The sequence below is a fragment of the Patiria miniata genome, unplaced genomic scaffold (assembly GCF_015706575.1).
Source record: "Patiria miniata isolate m_02_andy unplaced genomic scaffold, ASM1570657v1 HiC_scaffold_6, whole genome shotgun sequence".
Lineage (NCBI taxonomy): Eukaryota > Metazoa > Echinodermata > Asteroidea > Valvatida > Asterinidae > Patiria > Patiria miniata.
This window is the reverse complement of record NW_024037073.1, coordinates 7,944,672-7,964,743: the sequence shown is the minus strand read 5'-3', so window position 1 is coordinate 7,964,743 and position 20,072 is coordinate 7,944,672. Positions and strand designations below refer to the sequence as shown.

The 20,072-nt window shown below is 41.5% G+C and overlaps 1 protein-coding gene across 2 annotated transcripts; it reads left to right on the top strand.

Annotated features, from left to right (window-relative positions):
- Window positions 1-4,351: 4,351 nt before the first annotated feature.
- On the top strand, window positions 4,352-19,554 carry LOC119743484 (palmitoyltransferase ZDHHC21-like). 2 transcript variants are annotated; one of them, XM_038219904.1, is made up of 8 exons: window positions 4,352-4,461; window positions 6,259-6,557; window positions 7,899-7,997; window positions 11,370-11,481; window positions 13,146-13,284; window positions 15,192-15,308; window positions 17,030-17,082; window positions 19,320-19,554. In XM_038219904.1, exons 2-8 carry the CDS (start codon window positions 6,293-6,295, stop codon window positions 19,453-19,455), a joined length of 921 nt encoding a protein of 306 aa, XP_038075832.1. In that variant the 5' UTR covers window positions 4,352-4,461; window positions 6,259-6,292; the 3' UTR covers window positions 19,456-19,554. The 2 variants fall into 2 exon arrangements, with proteins under 2 accessions (XP_038075832.1, XP_038075831.1); XM_038219903.1 differs by having other exon boundaries at window positions 4,353-4,440.
- The last annotated feature ends 518 nt before the right edge of the window (window positions 19,555-20,072 follow it).

Sequence of the window (20,072 nt, the reverse complement as noted above, 5' to 3'; positions counted from 1 at the left end):
ATCTACAGCTCCAGCAGGGTTTGTTTTGATGAACTTATTTCACACACAGTGAGGCTTCTTAATTACTAGCAAGATTTTACTTGACCTCAATTTACATGTTGACCCTCAAGTGGGCGTGGTAAGCCTTGGTGAAGCAATAATTATTTTGCCACATGTTTCATCATCAACTGGCGTTATATTTTGCGTAATAGCGATACGTTTTGGAGGACTTTCATGGAAATATGTTGTAATAATTATTTACCTTTTTAAAGGCTGGGGAAAAAATTGGCGTAAAAGAGCAAAACAACAAATAAACCTCACGGTGCCAACCGTGACTCAGAAATCGGAGCATATAATACCATTTAAGGACCTGCATAGTATAATAGCCAAGTCTCTCCATATTGCATTTTGTGCACACTCGTTAGGCCTTTTACACACACACACACACACAAACATGACTGACAGACAGACAGACAGCCATCCAGCCAAACAGCCAGCCAGCCTACATCAGACAGACAGACAGCGTAGGATCTTTTAATAGGATAATTGATGATGGATTCTTGCATTGGATGTGGTTGCTCTTGCTCCACAGTCTGAGCAGTTATGCAGTTATGAGCACGTGACTGCAAGAAATGGAATGGAACTCAGTGGAAGATGCGCTCTCCACAAGAAGGACCGCACAAAATGTGAGATGGGCCCCTTGGACCTGTCAGTATGGCAGATAAACCTACAACGTCAGGATTTCAGTGGCAGAGTACACACGAGCATTAAGTTTTATTATATCAAGGTGTGAAAGCAGGTACCATCATTGTAGCGGCCGTTCCCTGAAGCAAAGGCAGTGGCCTGTGCCCCCTCCCAATGGCCACTCAGAATTTCGGGAAAGTGGGATTGTCATTAAAATAAAACCCGTTGAGTATCCCTTAGGCCTATACAGAAATTACGCCACTGCTTTTGACAACGAAACACGATTTCGTCAATAGAATAAAGTCTTTATTTCCAATGATCGTGACTGATGATTGGTAAACTTTACCTATATTTCTTGATTTCTTCTAAATGACAGGAAGCCATGGAATAATTTCACGTTGTGTCTAGTTTCAGTGCAATCTTTGATCCAGATAAGCCTTTTGATAATAATTCGCTATAAAGGTTACTTTTGGGGCGTGTGTATCATAAAATGATCCTCATGATCCTATTCATGATTCTACATGGCGCGGCCCCTATAATGACTCACTTTGATTTTTCACCTGCAGTATACGTACCTTGCTATAATCATCAAAGGTTTTTCCTCATGTTTTACCACAAGTAGCCAAAAATTTCATCAGACTCTCAACATTCCCGTTTGTAAATCTTAAGTTTACATACCCGTCCCAAAGTGAAGAGAAAGATTTACGCAAGTTTTATTTTTTGTAAATGCGCCCTTTTAAAATGCGTCATAAAATGAAATAATTTTCCGGAAAACGTGTAGTTTGTTTAATTTGCGAGTGGAGAATGGAGATATTAATAGGTAATAAAAATTCTTGAATGGTTAAATATCCGAGATTTGTTCAAGTGCCGCCGCGCCACGAGGGCAGGGACATCCGGGATTTTTGTTTACATTGGCTTATAGGCCCAATAATGGAGGAGGATCGAGTTCGTGGAAGGGCACTCGCACATCCGTGCTGAAATGTAGACAGTTTTTTTTCTCCTAAATCTCAGTTGGCCTCGGTAAAATCAAAGGGGGAGGGGCTGGGGTGCTGGTGCCATCATCCAATGGGGCGCTGCTCAAACCGGGCGATCATGCACACAGCGTACTATCGGACTAAAAGGTGGCGTGTTACACCAAACATTATATATGAAAGTAATAGTGCCAGTATTTAGCTGAATAAATTTGAAGCTTGCTAACAGGGGTGGCGGATACGGGGGGGCGTTTGATTGTCCCAAGTTTGATTTTCCCAAGTGCCCCTTTTGCGGCCATAAATGTGCCCCCTCGAGCATTTAAGTGTCCCTCGAGATAAATCAAAAATGCCCTTAAAAGTATCTTACTATTTCGTAGAAGTAACCATTTCCCAATAATGGTAGAGATATTTTTGATATAAAACGAGGAATATGAAAACCAAGTCCCAAAACCCATACAAGACGCCCTGAAAATGGGCACATAATGTATGTTTAGCATATAATCATTGGTTTTGAAGAGCGCCCCCTACGTTGGAAGATGGTACCAGCCCTCCCCCCTCCCCCCCCCCCCACCCACCCACCCACCCACCCACCCACCCACCCACCCACCACCCACCCACCACCACCCACCCACCCATTCTATTACTTGTCAATTGGCAATTGCCCAGGGTGAAAAACCAGAGGAGGAGTAGTAGACACCCTGCCCAATATCTATCCGACCTTGATTATGCAGATGACATTAGTCTGCTTGCTGACACCCTCCTTGATGCCGAATCTCTCCTCCATAAAGTAGAAGCTTGCTGCAAGTCCGTTGGTCTCTCTGTTAATGTAAAGAAGACTAGGTACATGGTCATAAACCCATCTACCTCTGACGACGTCACTGCACTAAATGGCAGTAAGCTCGATAAAGTTGATGACTTCAAGTACACCAACACAGCTCATGACATCGAGTGTAGGAAAGCTCAAGCTTGGTCTGCTCTGTTCTCACTGACAAAAGTATGGAGATCCTCGATCCCCAAGAATACCAAAGTTAAGATCTTCAAGACCTCAGTAGAATCCATCCTTCTCTACGGTTGCGAGTCCTGGAACCTGATCAAACAGATCTCTGCATCCATTGATGGCACCTTTGATGGCACACGGATGTTGCGGGCTGTTTAGCACGCTTCTTGGCGACAACACTGATCTCCCTAACTCTGTTCTGTATGGTGCCCTTCCCCCTATCTCCACCACCATCAGACAGCGTCGCCTTCGGCTAGCCGGTCACGTTTATCGACATAATGAGCCAGCTAGTAGTCAAGTTCTTCTCTGGAATCCTGAAGCCCCACGACGAAAAGGTCGTCCAAACATGACCCTGAAAACATCCATCGAGCTAGAAACTGGTCTGAGTGGTCCATCTCTTTCCAACACTATGCTCGACAGGGGCAGTTGGGCCCAACTCATCAAGTCATCATGAAAATGAATGAATGAAGGAGAAGAAAACTCTATGAGGTAAAAACTCTGGAAAACCTTGTGGCCGATTCCTTATACATTAACTTACTTGTTAATAACATACTCCGAGTGTCTCCTCCTCTTTTAAATTAAATATACGATGTATTATGGTCGTTATGAAAATTACCGACCTAGCGACGTGGTGGACACAGGCTAGAATGGCCATACTAGATACTACGGCCACACAGTACACGCCCTTTTACTCAATTACGTCAATGACATTCTATTCAATTAACCCTATTCTTTATTATGATCACTCAAGCAGCAAGCTTGTGAGATAACATACAGACATATTTTTCGTGCTATACTTCGTAAACGCAGGGGAAAAAATCCACTGCACTGTAATTCGATTTCGCTCGTACCCCCCCCCCCCCCCTCCCCCGCCCCAGGTGCAGGGCAGGGGTACCGGGTACGAGCGAACCATGCCCACCGTCCGGTGTGGCAGGTAATTCTGTCCCCCGGTAAAAGTGTCCGGGGGGACAGAATTACCTAGGCCGTTAATTCTGTCCCCCTCCAGGTAATTCTGTCCTCCCCCCCCCCCCCCCCAGGTAATTCTGTCCCCCTCTTTTAAAACCCGGAAGGTTATTGTTTTGATGAATTCACTCTACAAGGTATACATTTTGGACTTTTAGTCTGCCCTTCATGAATATAAAAATATTTAATTTAGTCTATTAGATGATACGTGAACACAATGTTTCGATTCGGAATACGGTGATTAAGAGTCTATCGCGATTCTACCGCGATAGTTCAACACAGCGGCGATGCATGGCGATGGCCCTCGTCTCATTGATAGTATGATACAACGTCTACTTGGATTGGTCTGTGTTCCCATCATAGCGCGTAACGAAATTTCCTATTGGACGAATTTCCAGTGTAGAGGGAGACGCATATGTACACATGTGATAATCACTGCCTCAAATCTTGCAGCATGTACTGGCGCGTGCGACACGCTGCTGCTCTCTTACATACTGTATGGGGACACATTTACCAGGGGGACACTTTCACCGTTGGGGAGGGGGACATTTTTACCTGGAGGGGGACAAATTTACCTAGGTAAAAGTGTCCCCCCAGACACATTTACCGGGCCACGATCCGGTAAATGTGTCCGGGGGACACATTTACCAGGGGGGACAGAATTACCTGTCACACCGGCAAAAAGCTCGACGATCGAGCCGATGCAATTCGATGAGCGCGCCACCACGCGACATCTTTAAACGTTCACCTAGCCCTCTAGAGGGCAGTGTTTAAATTTTATGGAGCGAACTTGACCGAAGTTGAATGAAGGGTGGACCAACGAGGAATGATTTGCCTGATTTACATGTATGAAAACAATAGTTGAAAGTGAGTACTATACCTACTACGGTTCTAGACTACTACTGAGCAGCGTTTTAGTCCAGTGACTGGTCATAGACGAGCTGGGTGCCGTCTAAAACTTTTTTTTCGGACATAGGCCTATGCGAACTTGTGAGCCTTGACCCTTGTCATCTGTATCGTACCATGGAGGAATAAAAACACATCGTACAAAATTCGTGCTGCAGCTGCCTAGCTAGCTGGAGTTACCCAGCCCTAAATTTTATCATTGGGTTGTCATTTAGGGCTGGAGGACATTTTTCACGTGAACCAGCAGAGTTGGCAGGTCCCCCCAAAAAATTCGAACATGTGCAATTATGTCCCTGTTACACACTAATTTCAACTGGAACTCACCAAAACCTAGACCCGTGAACGTGGCGTTGTAGTTTACAACTACAACATTAACAAGCCACGTTCACGGGTCTAACCCAAACCTTGCCTGGAATAACCATTACACAGGTCCTTGAAGTAAAAAAACGATCCACGATGAAGATGCAGCCTACAAAGTACAATTGCAGTAAAAAAAGCGAGGCATAAACCGACAACCGTGCGGTCATGGCGAGGCCCGCAATTGGATTTGTGCACAGCGCGTTTACCAGTTCGTTCTTGCTGGCTGCGCTGGCTGATGGCGCATGACGTCACGCGGAAGCGGATTACTCGACGACTATTTCATGCACGATAACCGGCAAACTTAAGCTTTGGTTGCCGTCCAGTATCGCAGCTATGATGCGAGTGGTAAACCTCAACAGTCGTCGGGTATTCTGCTTCCGCATTAGTAACGTCATGCGCCATCAGCCGCGCCAGCGCAGCCGGCAAGAACAAACTGGTAAACGCGCTGAGTAGGACATCCAAAAGCCGTCGGGTTGTGGCCTGCACTGTGTACATGCAGAATGTACTACTCACGTTATTATTTTACGATATGTTTTGTCGAGATGCAGATTTCAGTACCGAGTTGTTTGTTGCAATGAAGTAGCCCCATAAATGTGGCCAATATACAGGACTACCTCCGTAAATAAAGGCCACACTTGGAACATGTACCTGAATATGTAGAATTTTGTCAAGTTTTTATTTTTACATTTAGACTTTGTATTTTATTTATGCTTTAGAAGCATACTCGCCCTCTTTAAAGCAAAAGAAAATTATTCCCCCCCCCCACCCCTTTTCAGACGTCTATATTTCATGTAATTTCCAGGTTCATTGTTGCATTGAACGTACTCATGTACATGGCATCTTGGCCTAGGCTGTGCTATGGCCGTATCATAATGCAGGGACAAAATCGCATCCAAGGATAAGAACTGCCAATCACAGGGCACCTCCATTATTTATGCTGTAGGACATGTTTCTGCCGCCGGGTCAGTATTACATTCTGCATACACAGTACAGTCTGTAGACCAAGGGCTGTTGGATGTCCTACTCAGCATTAATAATCGAGGCGCCCTGTGATTGGCTGTTCTGAATGATCCTCGGATGCGATTTTGTCCCCGCATATGATAACGGCCCTAGCGCAGGCGCGGCACGTGTGTACATCAATTAAACGGGGATTCTTTTGTACACACTCGGAGTTGCACCGAAAATATCTCTTTTTTCTTGTTCCACTTGATCCTTTTCTCATTTTGCATGGATCCTCTGCTGCATAAATGATATATCTACTGTCATAGGTGAGTTTTTGCTTGTAATTTGAACGGAACTTGAAAAACTAGGGGGCCTTGAAGAGCCCCTTTTTCCTTCCCCAAGGTATATGGTAAACTGAATCGTAACAAACAAGCCCATTTTTCCCTCTGTGCACAGATATGTATTTATAAGATGCCCTGGACGTCTCAGCATGGCTAACTTTACTTTCCAAGACTTCCAAAGGCTGAGTGCAGACCCTGATGCCTACTCAGCATTGCGGGCGGAGTCCAAGTACATCCAGTCATCCCCCAAAATAATCTCCTTGCCTTGCCGACTTCAATTTGTCCGCAATGTTAAGGGGTACTTCTATTTAGGGTTCATCGTCTTCACCTGGGCCTACAATACCTACATCGTACCTGAAATAATACTGCTACCACAGTATTATGAGGGCAATATAGGTCTGGTTCCTGTTTTATGTAAGTGAATGTAAACCGTTTTATCAGATTGAGACTTTATTGGTGGAAAACAAAATTTAGACCAACAGCTTTGCTCACTCTAAAAGCCAATACAATACTCATACTCAACACAGTACTCATAAGGCAAACAGGATGTGCTGAGTATACTACATGTGCAGTTTAAAGTCTCAATTCCAAATTAACAATGAGTTTTCTACACACGAGTTTTAAGTGATTTAAATATGAAGACTAAGACTAGCATACAAATAATGCATGTTTTTGAGTGCATTGGTAAGAATAATTTCATGAGGTGACACATGCATGTTCCATGCAGAGTGGTATGAATTAGATCTGACACCGATTGAAATTATTCTTTTCATTGCATGAACGTGAAATGTTCATTATTTGGTTTTTTTTCAACACCTGAATAAATCCTCATCATCTGATCGGTCAGAACTGGCAAAAGTGTGACTGTGCAATGGAACTTCCATTTACCATGGAATGGAACTTCTATGTTTGCCATGCAGCCACATCATGTGTTGAAAAGAATAATTTAATAACATGTGATCAAGGACCCACCAATCAGACAACAGGGATTTATTCAGGCATTGTATAAATTGGTATATGACCAAGCTTTCTTTAACCCTAACCTTCCCAAATCCTCCAAAATCCTCTTTGCAAAATGGAGGATCTTGCAGGATTGAGGCTACATGGCAAAAATGTGTTGCAGTGATTTCGGAGGATGCATTGTGTCAAGGTCTTGGGCCGGACCTTGTGATGTATATGCTCAGCCGTGCATAAATTTAGGCCTATATTATACTTGAAATCCTCTGCACTGCTCCAGGATGTCACTGGCTCTACCTCAACATATTGACAGTGATTGCAGGAGGATTTTGCAGAACTGAGGATTCAAGAAATAATGAAGGATTTTGCAGTTTTGAGGCTATATGCTATTATTACATGGAGGTAGTTGGAGGATTTTGCAGGATTGAGGTTACATCCTAGCAAAAGTGCCTCAGTAAGGGTTAAGAAATGGACAATTTAGAAGTCCAGTGCAGATGATTTGTTAATGGAATTTATACAGATTTAGACTTACCGGTAGCACCAGAAGTTTCTTCTGATGCTTTGTGTGCAGAATTGAGGTAGTGTTGCCCTAGCCGACACCGTGTTATGGGGAAGTTTTCTATTATTTGGGAAATTAGGACTGAGTTGTGGGGACTTTCTGCTGTTCCCACAGCGTCTTTGGTCCCCATAATAACTCATAATTGCTCAACAGGTTTGTGGTCAAAAAAATTAAGGAACAAAATTGTGTGAACGTTTGTCATGGATGAAAGTATGCTTTCATTTGTTGCTGTCTTGCAGGTTACTATGCAGTTTCGTTGTTCACCGTTGTAGCCTTGTTCAGGTCAGTCACATGTGACCCAGGACGTTTGCCCTTTGACCTGAAGCCAACATCCCATGGTAGGTCTTCAATCTGTGTAGGGTTAAGGGTCACATTCTCACCACCCAAGGCTCTGTTAGTATGTGTTACCCCATACTCATCAGGTTTTACCTCATCTTGAGATATATCAAACAGCTGAACTGCAAGATACTCTGTTTTATCAAAACCATCCATCCATGTAGCAAGACCATCTAGACAGCACATGAGTAGGGCCCAATTTTATGGCTCTGCTAACAACGGACTTCTGCTCTTACAATCATCCTTCTGTGCTTTACATCTCTAAGCAAGATACTCTATGCTAATTCCCCTTCCTCTGCCCCTCCCCCCTTATCTGCACATTAGGATAAGCCAGAATTCATGTTAACCCACGAAAATTTTCTACTATAGTTGGCAGGGATGTTTTGCTGAAGCAGAACTATGGAATTGGGCTCAGTACTGTACTCAAGGATGCAATCAACAAAAGCACTTCCCCAAAGCAGTTCTCAAAAATGCCAATATCAAAAACGATAACCTTAGACTTCATACTTAATGGGCATATGGGCAATTCTTTGGTAACGGAATTACGGAATTTTGTCACTTTGTCAAGGATTATTCTTTCCCAAGAAAATATGTTCAATGCTAGGCAACTAATCTAAACATGGAAAGGGAGCCAAGACCCAGTAGAATTGATTGACCGCTAAAAAAACAAAAATCCCACAAGATTACCCTTTTAGGGGCGGAGCTTAATATCGGTAACGGAATTACGGACGGAGGACAAGCATATTTGAGTTCTCGCATAAATTAATAAAACTCTCTGAAGTTTTGAAATTTTAAAATTGGACACTACCTGTTATTTGTAGAGTTCAGGGGTGTTGTTAACTACAATGCAGAACAAAGTTGAAAAAGTAATCACTCTTTTCATAATTTGCATTTTAATCACGGTAACGGAATTACGCCTGGGCGGTAACGGAATTACGCCATAGGTTTACATGTAATAGGTAAATGCAATACATTAACATTGAATTCAACATTAACTCATCACAATACAAATTTTAGAAGTATATAAAATGCCACTAGGGAAAAGCTCAGTGAAAATAAGCAGATCAAAATGTAAATGTAGGCCTAAACATGTCTGGGCTTCATTTTTTAGGTCAAAGGTCAAGGTCAAAACAAAGCAGTCTGGTGATGGCTGCATTGCCTGTTAGCAACGTTTTTTTATTATTTTTTAACGAAAATCAAATTTTACTATGAACAATTGTATCGTATTTCACTAGTTTATCGTGGAAAATACAATAAAACTATACTGGTTGGCATCTCTGAGCAAGGGAAGATGTTAAGTTATGCCAAGTAGAAGTACAAGTACAGTCTGGTACTCAACTTTCATTTACTTGTTGTGGAATATATTTTCTCTGGGTACCAGACAACGGCTTTGGCAACATATTTAAAGGGAATGTACGTCATTGGCTTTTGCTGTAATTTTCAGAAATGAACTATTTGAAGGGTTAGTATAATAGATCAAATATTGTTACAGTGACATGTTTGAAGTTTTGCGTTCGAAAATGCTGGAAAACCAAGAAAAACAAAACTGTTCAAGTAGTCTGGTTCCTTGACTCCACTAAAGGTAAAATGGATCAATTTATAGATGCTGGAAAAGTGGAAGGTCAGGGAACCAGACTAGCTGGCCTGCACCTGTTCATGAACATGTAACAAATAGGTGTAGCAAACAAAATTTGGACTGGAAACATGGGAAAGAGTGTAAAGTTGAAGCAGTAGTTGAAAAATAGTTAGGATTTTCCAACGGTGGTCGGCCGACCACCGTTGGAAATGTATACAAAAATATCATTTTTTTGAAAATTTCTTCACACCAGGTGCCATAATTTTACAGGATGCTTTAGACTGTCATTTACCAACATCCTACAGTGTAGTAAGGTATTTCGTAAAAACTTGGTAGTTTTATTTTCTGATGTTTGCGAATGTATATTCCCTTTAAGCATCCAAACAACTATTAGCATTTTTTAAATAGTAAAAAAAGAAAAAGTAAAAGTAAAAAATATCAATGGAACACCTGATTATTTTTAATTGTATTTAGCAAATTAAAGAGGGAAATGATTTAACAAGTACATGTAATTTAGTATTTAAAGTTATTGTCCAAGGTTTACATGCAAATCTCCTATTTAATATGTCATGTACATATTAAATATGGGGGAAGTGTGCATACTTTGTGCATGCGTAATTCCGTTACCGTAATTCCGTTACCGTTTCGTAATTCCGTTACCACTTGGAAAAATGCCAAGAAATTACTATTTTAAAGTTTTTATTTTTCATTTATGTTTATAGTAGGGTCTTTTCTCAACATACATGATTTGTAGAAAAAAAACAAGAAAATTTGTGAAATAAGTAACTTTTGCCATTTTTTCGGTAACGGAATTACGTGCTAATTTTGACATTTTTAAATGAAGGCCTACACTATATATATATATATATTTATATTTTTAGATTTTTTTTTAATGACCCTAAGTAATGTTAGTAACTTGTAACATCATAAAATAAATCAAATCTTTTCCCTATAATTCAGAAAGTAATACATACACAAAATTTTATTTTTTTACCAAATCTGAACGTTTTTAATCATAAATTGCAAAAATCACTGTTTTTACCAGAAATATGTATTTTTTTTTAATTTCGTTTTTTGAACTGAATTCCCCATTTAATTGAGGTCTGGAAAAAGTACGAAAAAGGTTTAATATGTCAATATTTAATTTTGACATTTTTTGCTCTCCCATGGAGAATTGCCCATATGGCAATGTAGCTAAAAAGCCTGAAGAGAGGCCAGTGGAGAGAATGTCCCTCAAGTCGCAATTTTGGTGACTTGGACTCGATTCGAGTCACATTGTCAAAAGACTCCGATTCGGACTTGGACTCTACCATCATTACTTGACTCTAATGACTTGTGACTTTGGAGTTACATGTACTTACTGTTTTTACCAAAGAAATACTTTTAAAAACATAATTGTAATGATTATTTTTCTAAAGTAACATTAAAGAAATACCAAAGAACGTTAAGCACACCAACCGTACAGCACCTATGTCCAAGTGGTGTTGTAAAGAATGGTCGTTGTTAAATGTTCCCCTCCCTATTTCCTGTGACACTGCATACCCTACACATCGACTATATGTATGTGTGTCCATGTCCTTGCACTCCGACTCGGACTCGACCCAAGAGACTCAAACTCAACTCAAGTGACTCAACTACAACACTGATGGATTGCAAGGAACAATCAAAGTGACCTTTAGTTGCAACACTTTTGCAGCAAATTTCCTGAGGTATACAAAACAGAGACAGAGAAATAGAGTTGTTTGATCACTGAATCAAATGTTGGTACATGTAGATTGTTTGATTCTCTGGCTTACAGATCAGCTGAACTGGACCCATTGCCAACGATGCCTGATCCAGCGCCCACTCAAGTCACACCACTGTAGCAAGTGTCAACGATGCATCCGCAAGATGGATCACCATTGTCACTGGTAATGATAGACTTGCAGGGATATACTTGCCATGTTTGCTGCACATGGTCTCAGGCCCAGTGTCGGATCCAGAATTACTGGAAGGGGGAGCCAAAATATGGAGGCCAAACCTGAACATACAAGTGGGGCATATATTTGCTCATGTGGGTGAAAATGTCTGTCTTTGAAATGATTAAATAACCAGTTGACAGCAGAAGAAACGGAAAAAAGACCAGACATACCACGCCAGCTGCCCCCCACCCTCCCTCTGAATCTTTTACTGAGCGGGAGGCAGTAACCTTAATTATCTTCAAGCAAGCTTGAAGAGGTCAATCCGTTGCAACAACAGTGTGATGTCACATTGTATCATGATGCATTGCAGTCTGCATATTACATCACTATTCTAAAAAGTGTGGTATTCGTGCTGCACCCAATTGTAATGCATGTAGGATAAACGCAGAACATTTCTTACAGTGGGCATATTCCATCTTTACTGTGCTTTAAAGTTGCTTGAAGTTAAATTCGTTGACCCACTTGCACTCATGGAACATTGAAAATGTAGTGCACCTGTGTCCCATAAATATGCCATGCGACCTTTGGCTTCGTGGCATGTGGGACAGCACTACATTATTTCATACTACTTGGACTCGTGGGATATAGTCCACTGTAATACTTTCATTGTACATTGTAAGTCATGTAGTGGATAATGTGTAGCTTGTGCTGTGTGGCCAGGTCCAATGAGTGTGATATTGAACGTAGCCACAGCAGTTGTGTTCTTGAGCAAGATAGTTTGTAGCAATCATTTCCAGCTGCAGGAACGAATTAATTGTAATGGCTACCCTTTAAGACAGTTTAGCTTGCCCTCTCTGATCAAATCAATGTGTTGATCATTGTATGGTTGATTGTTCCCGGGAATGGTTTCTATGAAAGTCTGCTACTACAGTGCTTAACGGTATGGGATCATTTGCATATTGTGTCCTTTTTTTTTGTTCATTTGAAGCAACAAAATTGCTTAAACTGTTAAGTACATGTATGGTGCATAACAACTAACTCGTTGAAATTATAGATTAGTGGCTACTGTGCACTTTGAGAAAACAGACAAGGTATGCATACATTTTGGTTTCCGTTTTCAAAATGGGATTCCGTACGTAGTTAAAGTACGTTAAAAAGTGTGCCAGCTTCAATGTTAAATTTCTTCCAAATGATACCATTTCAAGCAGAAAAGTTTCACAGGGTATTTGATACCAGTCCTATCTTCACTTTGAGCAAGAGCTCTTTCATTAAATCGGTGGAAACTTTTTTTGTGTACAGTAAAACGCCTCTATAATGAACACTGCTATAACGAATGCTGCTGTAATGAATATTATAAGATGGAACGTCGGTGAAGGGCAAAACCTAATTTTAGGTAATGAATATTATCTTCTGTTATAAGACCAAAAAAAAGTCTCCGGTTTCTGGTATGGAGCTTGCCCTAAAAGTGGTGCGGCGATGCAGGATTTTTTTTTCCTCCTACTTTTTTATCTTCAAATGTCAGTTGATGTTGCAGATAACACTTTGATCCCCTTAAAACTCTCACAAATATCCTTCAGGGTGGAGCTTGAGGTGACCTCAGGAAGGCCATAAGGCACCTTCTACTTGGTTCATTTGTGATGTTTGATTTGTTGTTCTGGTTCTTCTCATTCCAGGATAAATAATTGTGTAGCTGAGGACAATCAGTGGTTATTCATCTTGCTTGTCCTGTATGCTGCCATACTGAGCATCTACACATTGGTGCTAGACACGCTTCATTTTTACTACCTCCCTGCATGCCAGACTTGTGATAGTGTGAGTTGATTGCTGATGGACCCAGCTATTGTAGTGTTGTGCATCGGTTGGGTTGACCAGGCCAAATGACCTGAAACATTTTAATGTAGATCTAAACCTAATCCGAACCGAAACTTATCTGAACTCCCTAAAACCAACCAAACCCGACCCAGAACTGACCCAGAACTGAACTGACCCGAAAAAACCTACTTGTAATATCTGGCTTGGGCATGTGTGTCTGTTTTTATGTGCCTGAACTTACCTGCGTAGTGTGAAAATCATTGTCTCTCAGTAACAGAATCATACCGTACGGCACTCGCAGGGTGGCCTACTGGTTGGCCTACAAGTTCTAGACCGTGTGGCAGACCACAAACCATTTTGGTCGTACCAGGCACAGTAACTCTGCAATAAATATTGCACCGTGTGAATTTCCAAACTGTTTCAGTTAATGTTTGGCTTAGTTGTGGTGTATTTCAGGTTTTTCCAAAGTGGCTTAAAGGGAATGTACGTCATTGGCTTTTGCTGTAATTTTCAGAAATGAACTATTTGAGGGGTTAGTATAATAGATCAAATATTGTTACACTGACATGTTTGAAGTTTTGTGTTCGAAAATGCTGGAAAAACCAAGAAAACAAAAATGTTCAAGTAGTCTGGTTCCTTGACTCCACTTAAGATAAAATGGATCAATTTATAGATGCCGGAAAATTGTAAGGTAAGGGAACCAGTCTAGCTGGCCTGCACCCGTTCATGAACATGTAACCAATAGCAAACAAAATTTGGACTGAAAAAAGTGTAGAGTTGGAGCAGTAGTTGAAAAATAGTTAGGTTTTTCCAACGGTGGTCGGCCGACCACCGTTGGAAATGTATAAAAAAATACAATTTTCTTGAAAATGACTTCACACCAGGTGCCATAATTTTACAGGATGCTTTTGACTGTCATTTACCAACACCCTAGTAAGGTATTTCGTAAAAACTTGGTAGTTTTATTTTTCGATGTTTGCAAATGTTGTATATTCCCTTTAACCAACCGGACCCGAAAATCGAAAACACCGTACCGAAACCGACCCGACCCAACTGACATGGTGGACAAACCGACCCGACCCGGTTTCGAGTCGAGTCGGTTTCGATTTCAGGTCGGGTCGGTTTCGATTTCGGGTCGGGTTTGCACAACTCTAATCCATTGAGCCCAGCCCCATGGTGTTTGACAAATCACAGCTGTATTGTATGTCGACATGTGCGCATGACCTGAATGGCTTGAACATGCAGTGTGGCATTGGAGAGGCCCATGTATTGTTGCCCATGAGTGCATGTAGTGGGCGGGCCCTAATGGATGGGTCTATTGCCTCTGTTCCATGCTGTCCTCTACAGTTGTTTCACAGTATGATACATCTCACAAATGAGAAGATACATTAATCATTCAAAATGATACAGTGAAAATGAAACTTATCATGATTCTTGTGGAACTTGTCATTTTCAAATTTACCAAGGTTGACACAAGAAACTCACAGCTTCATTTTCGAAGTAATTCAATTGCTATGTTACCTGTGACAAAACTTATAGAGTTGCCACGCGATTCCAAAGAAAAGTCGGACAAGCTTATTTCCAAAGTGGGGGGGGGGGGGCAGAGGTGATTCAATGCCTGTTTTGTGATCGAATAGAAATCATACACAAACAGACAACGTACAATTTAGTGACATTTTAATACTGGAAAACAATATCTGACTTTGCTGGTATAAGCCACACTGTATGTTGAAGAGTTCTTGAACGGAACCCACATTATCAAATTATCTGTGCCCACTACATGGTTTGTAGATTTCTCCCTAATGCTCTGACATTGGCATCTGATGATGTCCCAAGGTACACAATGTGCACATTTTACACTAATTAAATCTCTTTCATTGCTTTCCTCATTCCAATCCTTTTTGCAGACATCCTTTATAGTGAAACACCAAAGATATTTCATGTACGTTTCCTTTGTACTTGGTATCATCCTTACATCGCTGGCTGGGACTCAGGTCTTGCAACAGACTATAAATATCATCACAGTAAGTGTGTACACGTTAGAGCCTACTCCATCATTGTTGAAAGGTACACTTTCATCGGGAGTCTGCCAACATTTTTTGGCCTCGTATTGCTTACAAGCCATATTTTGATGGTCTTGGTCACACACAAAATCCACATAATGTCTGACATTTATGGAAATACTGTTGGCAATGCCCTGTTTGTTTATGTCTGATGTGGATTTATTCCGTGTTGGTATGTATTTCTAGCAATGAAAGAAATCATTGAATTTTTAGCCAACATAAGGCCAAAAAAAAAAATAAGTCGGTCTCTGGTCAGCACGCGCGTCGCATTTAATCATGCGCGTCAATCTTTTTTTTCCAAAATGTTCCGCGGTAGCTCCAACAGCGCCCTCTATTGCCGCACCTCCTCAATTTTTTTTACCAAAGAGCACCAAGGAATGGGAAATTGCACCAAGGCAAATGATCGAGAGCACCAAGGCAAATTATGGAGGACACCAATGTACATGAGGACACCAAATAGCAAAATAGTACCCCACCTTGTCTGTACAATCCAAGCTTGAAGAAAAGAAAAAAAAGCCGCGTCTCCGCGTCAATTCCGGAACTTTGGTCTGACCAGAGACCGAATATTTTTTTTTTTTGGCCTAAGACTGGCGCTGTGAGAATGCATATGACATTTCACTGTGGGATGTCAGGTCCCACTCTAGTTTCAGAATTTCACACATGGCAAGCCTACCATACAAGCATCCCATTGCACCATCTAATAATAATACATGTAGTATATATGTAGTGCTATTAACTAAAGCCCGGTGCACACCTTTCCGATTTTGCCAGTTTACCAGATCACCCCATCACCGATCCTTTTTTTTTCACTGTTGCGGTTAGACCGCAACGTTACCCACACACATGCCCGATTCCATCCTATACTCAGTCACATGATGATCAGTGACATGATCACCAGTCACATGATGACCAGTCACATGATGACAAACTGGCAGCTGTCAGTTATGAATCATTCGTCCTTGAGAATCTGATTGGTTAACATAAATATCGTGTCCGATGAAATAGAAGTGCTGCCCGTACACCTTTCTGGTGACACCGTATGCGGAAAAAAATCAAACATGTTTGATTTCATCCAGTTGCCCGGTGTATGGTCAGATCGGTCTGAATTTTCAGCGCACACCTCTGTATGATTGCCGGATGTTCCGGTGAACCGGTAAAATCAGAAAGGTGTGCGGCAGGCTTTAGATCAAAGCGCTGTACATCATTATTACCCCTGATCATCAGGCCAATCTCAGCAACACAGGTCGATGCTGCCATTTCGGTGCAAAGCAGCTAAAATCAACCACAATGGCCACCTCTGCCCTCACAGGTACCCATTTACTCCTGGGTGGAGAGAAGCAATGAGTGACAAAGTGCCTTGCCCAAGGACACACGCACCACAGCCCCAGGCTGGACTCGAACCCACAACCTGCAGAATTACCTGCAGACTGTGAGTTTGATGCTCACGGTGCTCCATACACTACTGTTTGTGCACGGAGTCAATAGGCCACCCTGATTCATCTACTGCTTATGCTCAACCTCCATATAAGCAGCTCCGCTCAGTAAACATGTTCTAGAATTTTATACAACAAAATCATTAGTCTAGCCTAAGGTGGGCCAGAAATAGCCTTCAGCCTGTGGCAGGGATATCACCAGATCTGTCTGTCCTAAAGTAACACACATTTTTGTTATATCTGTTCTAGAACCTGTCAACAGTTGAATCTATAATTCATGCACGCAAGCCCATCCATGAAAGGTGAGTCATAAGAAACCAAATCCAGTATAATTCAACCAGTGATCTCTTCTTTTTTTTACTCTACTGGTTACACAGAATGATGCATAATCTAATACAGTATTTGATAGTACAGGGTGAGTATGAAAATGTCCCACTGGATAAGACCTTGTCTCCCACAAAAATAGGAAAGGTTACCAGTTTTGCTCTTCAGCCAACATTTGGTCTGGGTATCGACCACAGTCAGTAAATGTTTCCCTGATATTCAGCCATGCATGCAAAGGATACAGGCCTTTCTTTGTGACTACCCAAAAACACTACCAACACAATGTTTCCTAATATTTTTAAGAGGATATTAAACGTTATTTAATGGCCAGCACACTGCAAGACAGATTATTTCAAAGTAGCTATGGCAAGGCCACAGTTTACTGCTGTCCAAAGGGCCTTGATGGTCAGAACGTTTAATGAAACAGGTAGGGTACAAGACACGATAGGTCAAACACCTTCCGGAGGTATGGGAGCATAATGCTCGGACAGTGCAGAAACATTGTAAACTGGACAAAATGGCAAAGGACCTAAACAAGGGGCGACAAGATCTCCAGATCTTACCCCTTTATTATTGTGACTTGCACTCTCTTGTGGTATATGAATCCCATTTTGTCACTTGGGAAAATGATTCATATTCATGGAAATAAAACGATTGCAAACTAAACTAAATTTTGTCCTTTTGGGGCAATGGTGATAGCCACTTTTTTTCTCGTGATGGTCTGGTCCGGTCCTAACCACGGCAAGGAAGTGATGGCAGTTCCTCTTAACCAGTTCGTGCTGGGATTATTTTGGCGAAAATTTTGATTTTCGAAAAAAGGCAAATTATAACAGCCAACTTCTGATATACAGCCAAACGCCACAAATACTCATTCACAAGAGTCATTTCAACAGTATTTGTACGATATTTCTTACTGCAACCTCATATTTGTCAACACTATGGGCAGTGCCCACAGAGCATAAATTGTACCCCAACAGGCCGTGTGGCCTTGTCAAGTTCAACACACAGTCCCCCTTGGACTGTGTGTGTGTGGGTGTGTTCCTACATGGCATTACGCCTGAGGACAGACAACAAAAGGAGCACAAAGGGGCCATTGATCCTCGAAGGAAGGTGCCTATTGTCCTCGAACGCAGGTTTGTGTGCTTAGTCTATGGGAGAGTGTTATATTACAGGGACAAAGGAAAACACAAAGCCAATCCTCGGAAGCATAGCAAAAAACGACTGTGTGTGTGTGTGTGTGTGTACAAAACAAATGGGGGATTAGCGTGGTTAGAGGTCATCTGGAGACATGTGGAGGCACGCTTTTTGTGTTAACCTGTCAGCCGTGCCTGTGTTTAAAAACAGCCAGATTGTGTTAACATGTCATCCAACGCGAACTGGTTAACAGCAAACTAGGCACAATTTCAACTTGGGCTGTCCCGAATATACTGAATATTCGATTATCAACCGAATATTCAAATAGCCTTTTGCCAATTTGAATACCTGAAAACCAAACAAAACTATGCACATACACACACGGTGGCACTTTTTCTGTCGACCGTAACCTTTTTGTTGGCGGCGGTTCATTATTCCCGTCCTTTTAGCAGATTAAAGCCCTTGACCATGTTGACAGTTATAAAACATTTACTACAAAACACTCCAGCAGACCACGGAGCCATGAGCAGACCGCATCGATCGCCACACACAAATATTAACTGGCATGCATTATATGTGCAACTTTTGACCGGCGCGGAATGCAGTTTCAGTTGGCTGTTCCGAATATTCGGTCAAACGCAGTTTCGAGCAATCGAATACTAAATTATTGGAAGGAAAATGGACAGCCCTAAAATTGACAGGCTGCTTGATCCCATTCACTTAGAATCAAGTAGGATATTTCATAATATTTTGGCAGTTTCAGTTTTGAATTTTCATGTATGGTGTCCATTACCTTTTTAGCGCCAAATATTTGTCTTCATCAGAAACAGTAGGAAGTAAACAGTGCAAAGAGAATGCCTATAATTCCAAAGAAGTGTTTGATTCAAATAATGGCACAAAAGAAATTGCTTTGCTTTGCTTGTCTAGCTGTGAACTAAAATAAGCGTGATTGTCTGCTTTTGCTGTTCAACATGACATTGGCCTCCAGTTCTCGAGTTTAGACTTTTGGATAGTGTCTTCTGCTCATCTTGTCCTATCTTGTTTGAAGGGTCATGATTGTTATTGATATCCCACTTCCTAGGCCAGCAGTGATTCCTCGGTCAGCGTATGACAGCTTCCGTGAAGTCTGTGGACCTGGGCCGATACTGTGGTGGTTCAATCCGTTCCGTCGTCATTCAGCAAAACCTGAGATCTATTACTACCAACACACGGTGTGAAGAGTCAGTAGTAATATCTACAGCAAAGTTTTAGTTGCCTACAAGGAATTGATACAAATTTCTCCACACTTCCTTCCTAACCCCATATGCCCCTCACCCCCCCCCCCCCACCTTTTTGCTAGGTGCTGCGGCGCATATTGCTGCCACTGCCAGAAACACTGGGGCAAACCCCTTTCTTAGCGATAAGTGTTACTGGGTTCTTTAAAGAGGTTGTGGAATGCTGAAAATCGGTTTTTTTTTATTTTATTTTTTTTATTGTAGAGTAGACCCATATATATCATAATGACAAACTCCCATTCTTTTGTAATGTGCGTTTATATGTTTATAAAACTGAAATTCATCGAGTAATTTGTTGGTCGGCAAGTGCATAATTGAAATCAACAGTCGTCGGGTTCTTCATAAAATCAGAAAAATCGTGACGTAATAAACAGGACTCGTTTATACTACGCTGCATAGGGAGTCCTGTTTATTACATCACGATTTACTATGTTTTGTTTGCTGCCCCCTACGACGACTTTTACACAAATTGCACATTCGGGTCGAAACAGGACCTGAAAAACAGCTCTCAAAAGTACTTTTTGTATTCATTTCATGACAGAAACAGTAGTCGTTTTTAT

Excerpts from the sequence above, each read along its gene's own strand:
- LOC119743484 (XM_038219903.1), top strand. The coding sequence starts at position 4,421 with ATGATTTGCCTGATTTACAT. Across the intron at positions 13,285-15,191 it reads CATGCCAGACTTGTGATAGT|ACATCCTTTATAGTGAAACA; the intron begins GTGAGTTGATTG and ends TCCTTTTTGCAG. Across the intron at positions 17,083-19,319 it reads CGCAAGCCCATCCATGAAAG|GCCAGCAGTGATTCCTCGGT; the intron begins GTGAGTCATAAG and ends CCCACTTCCTAG.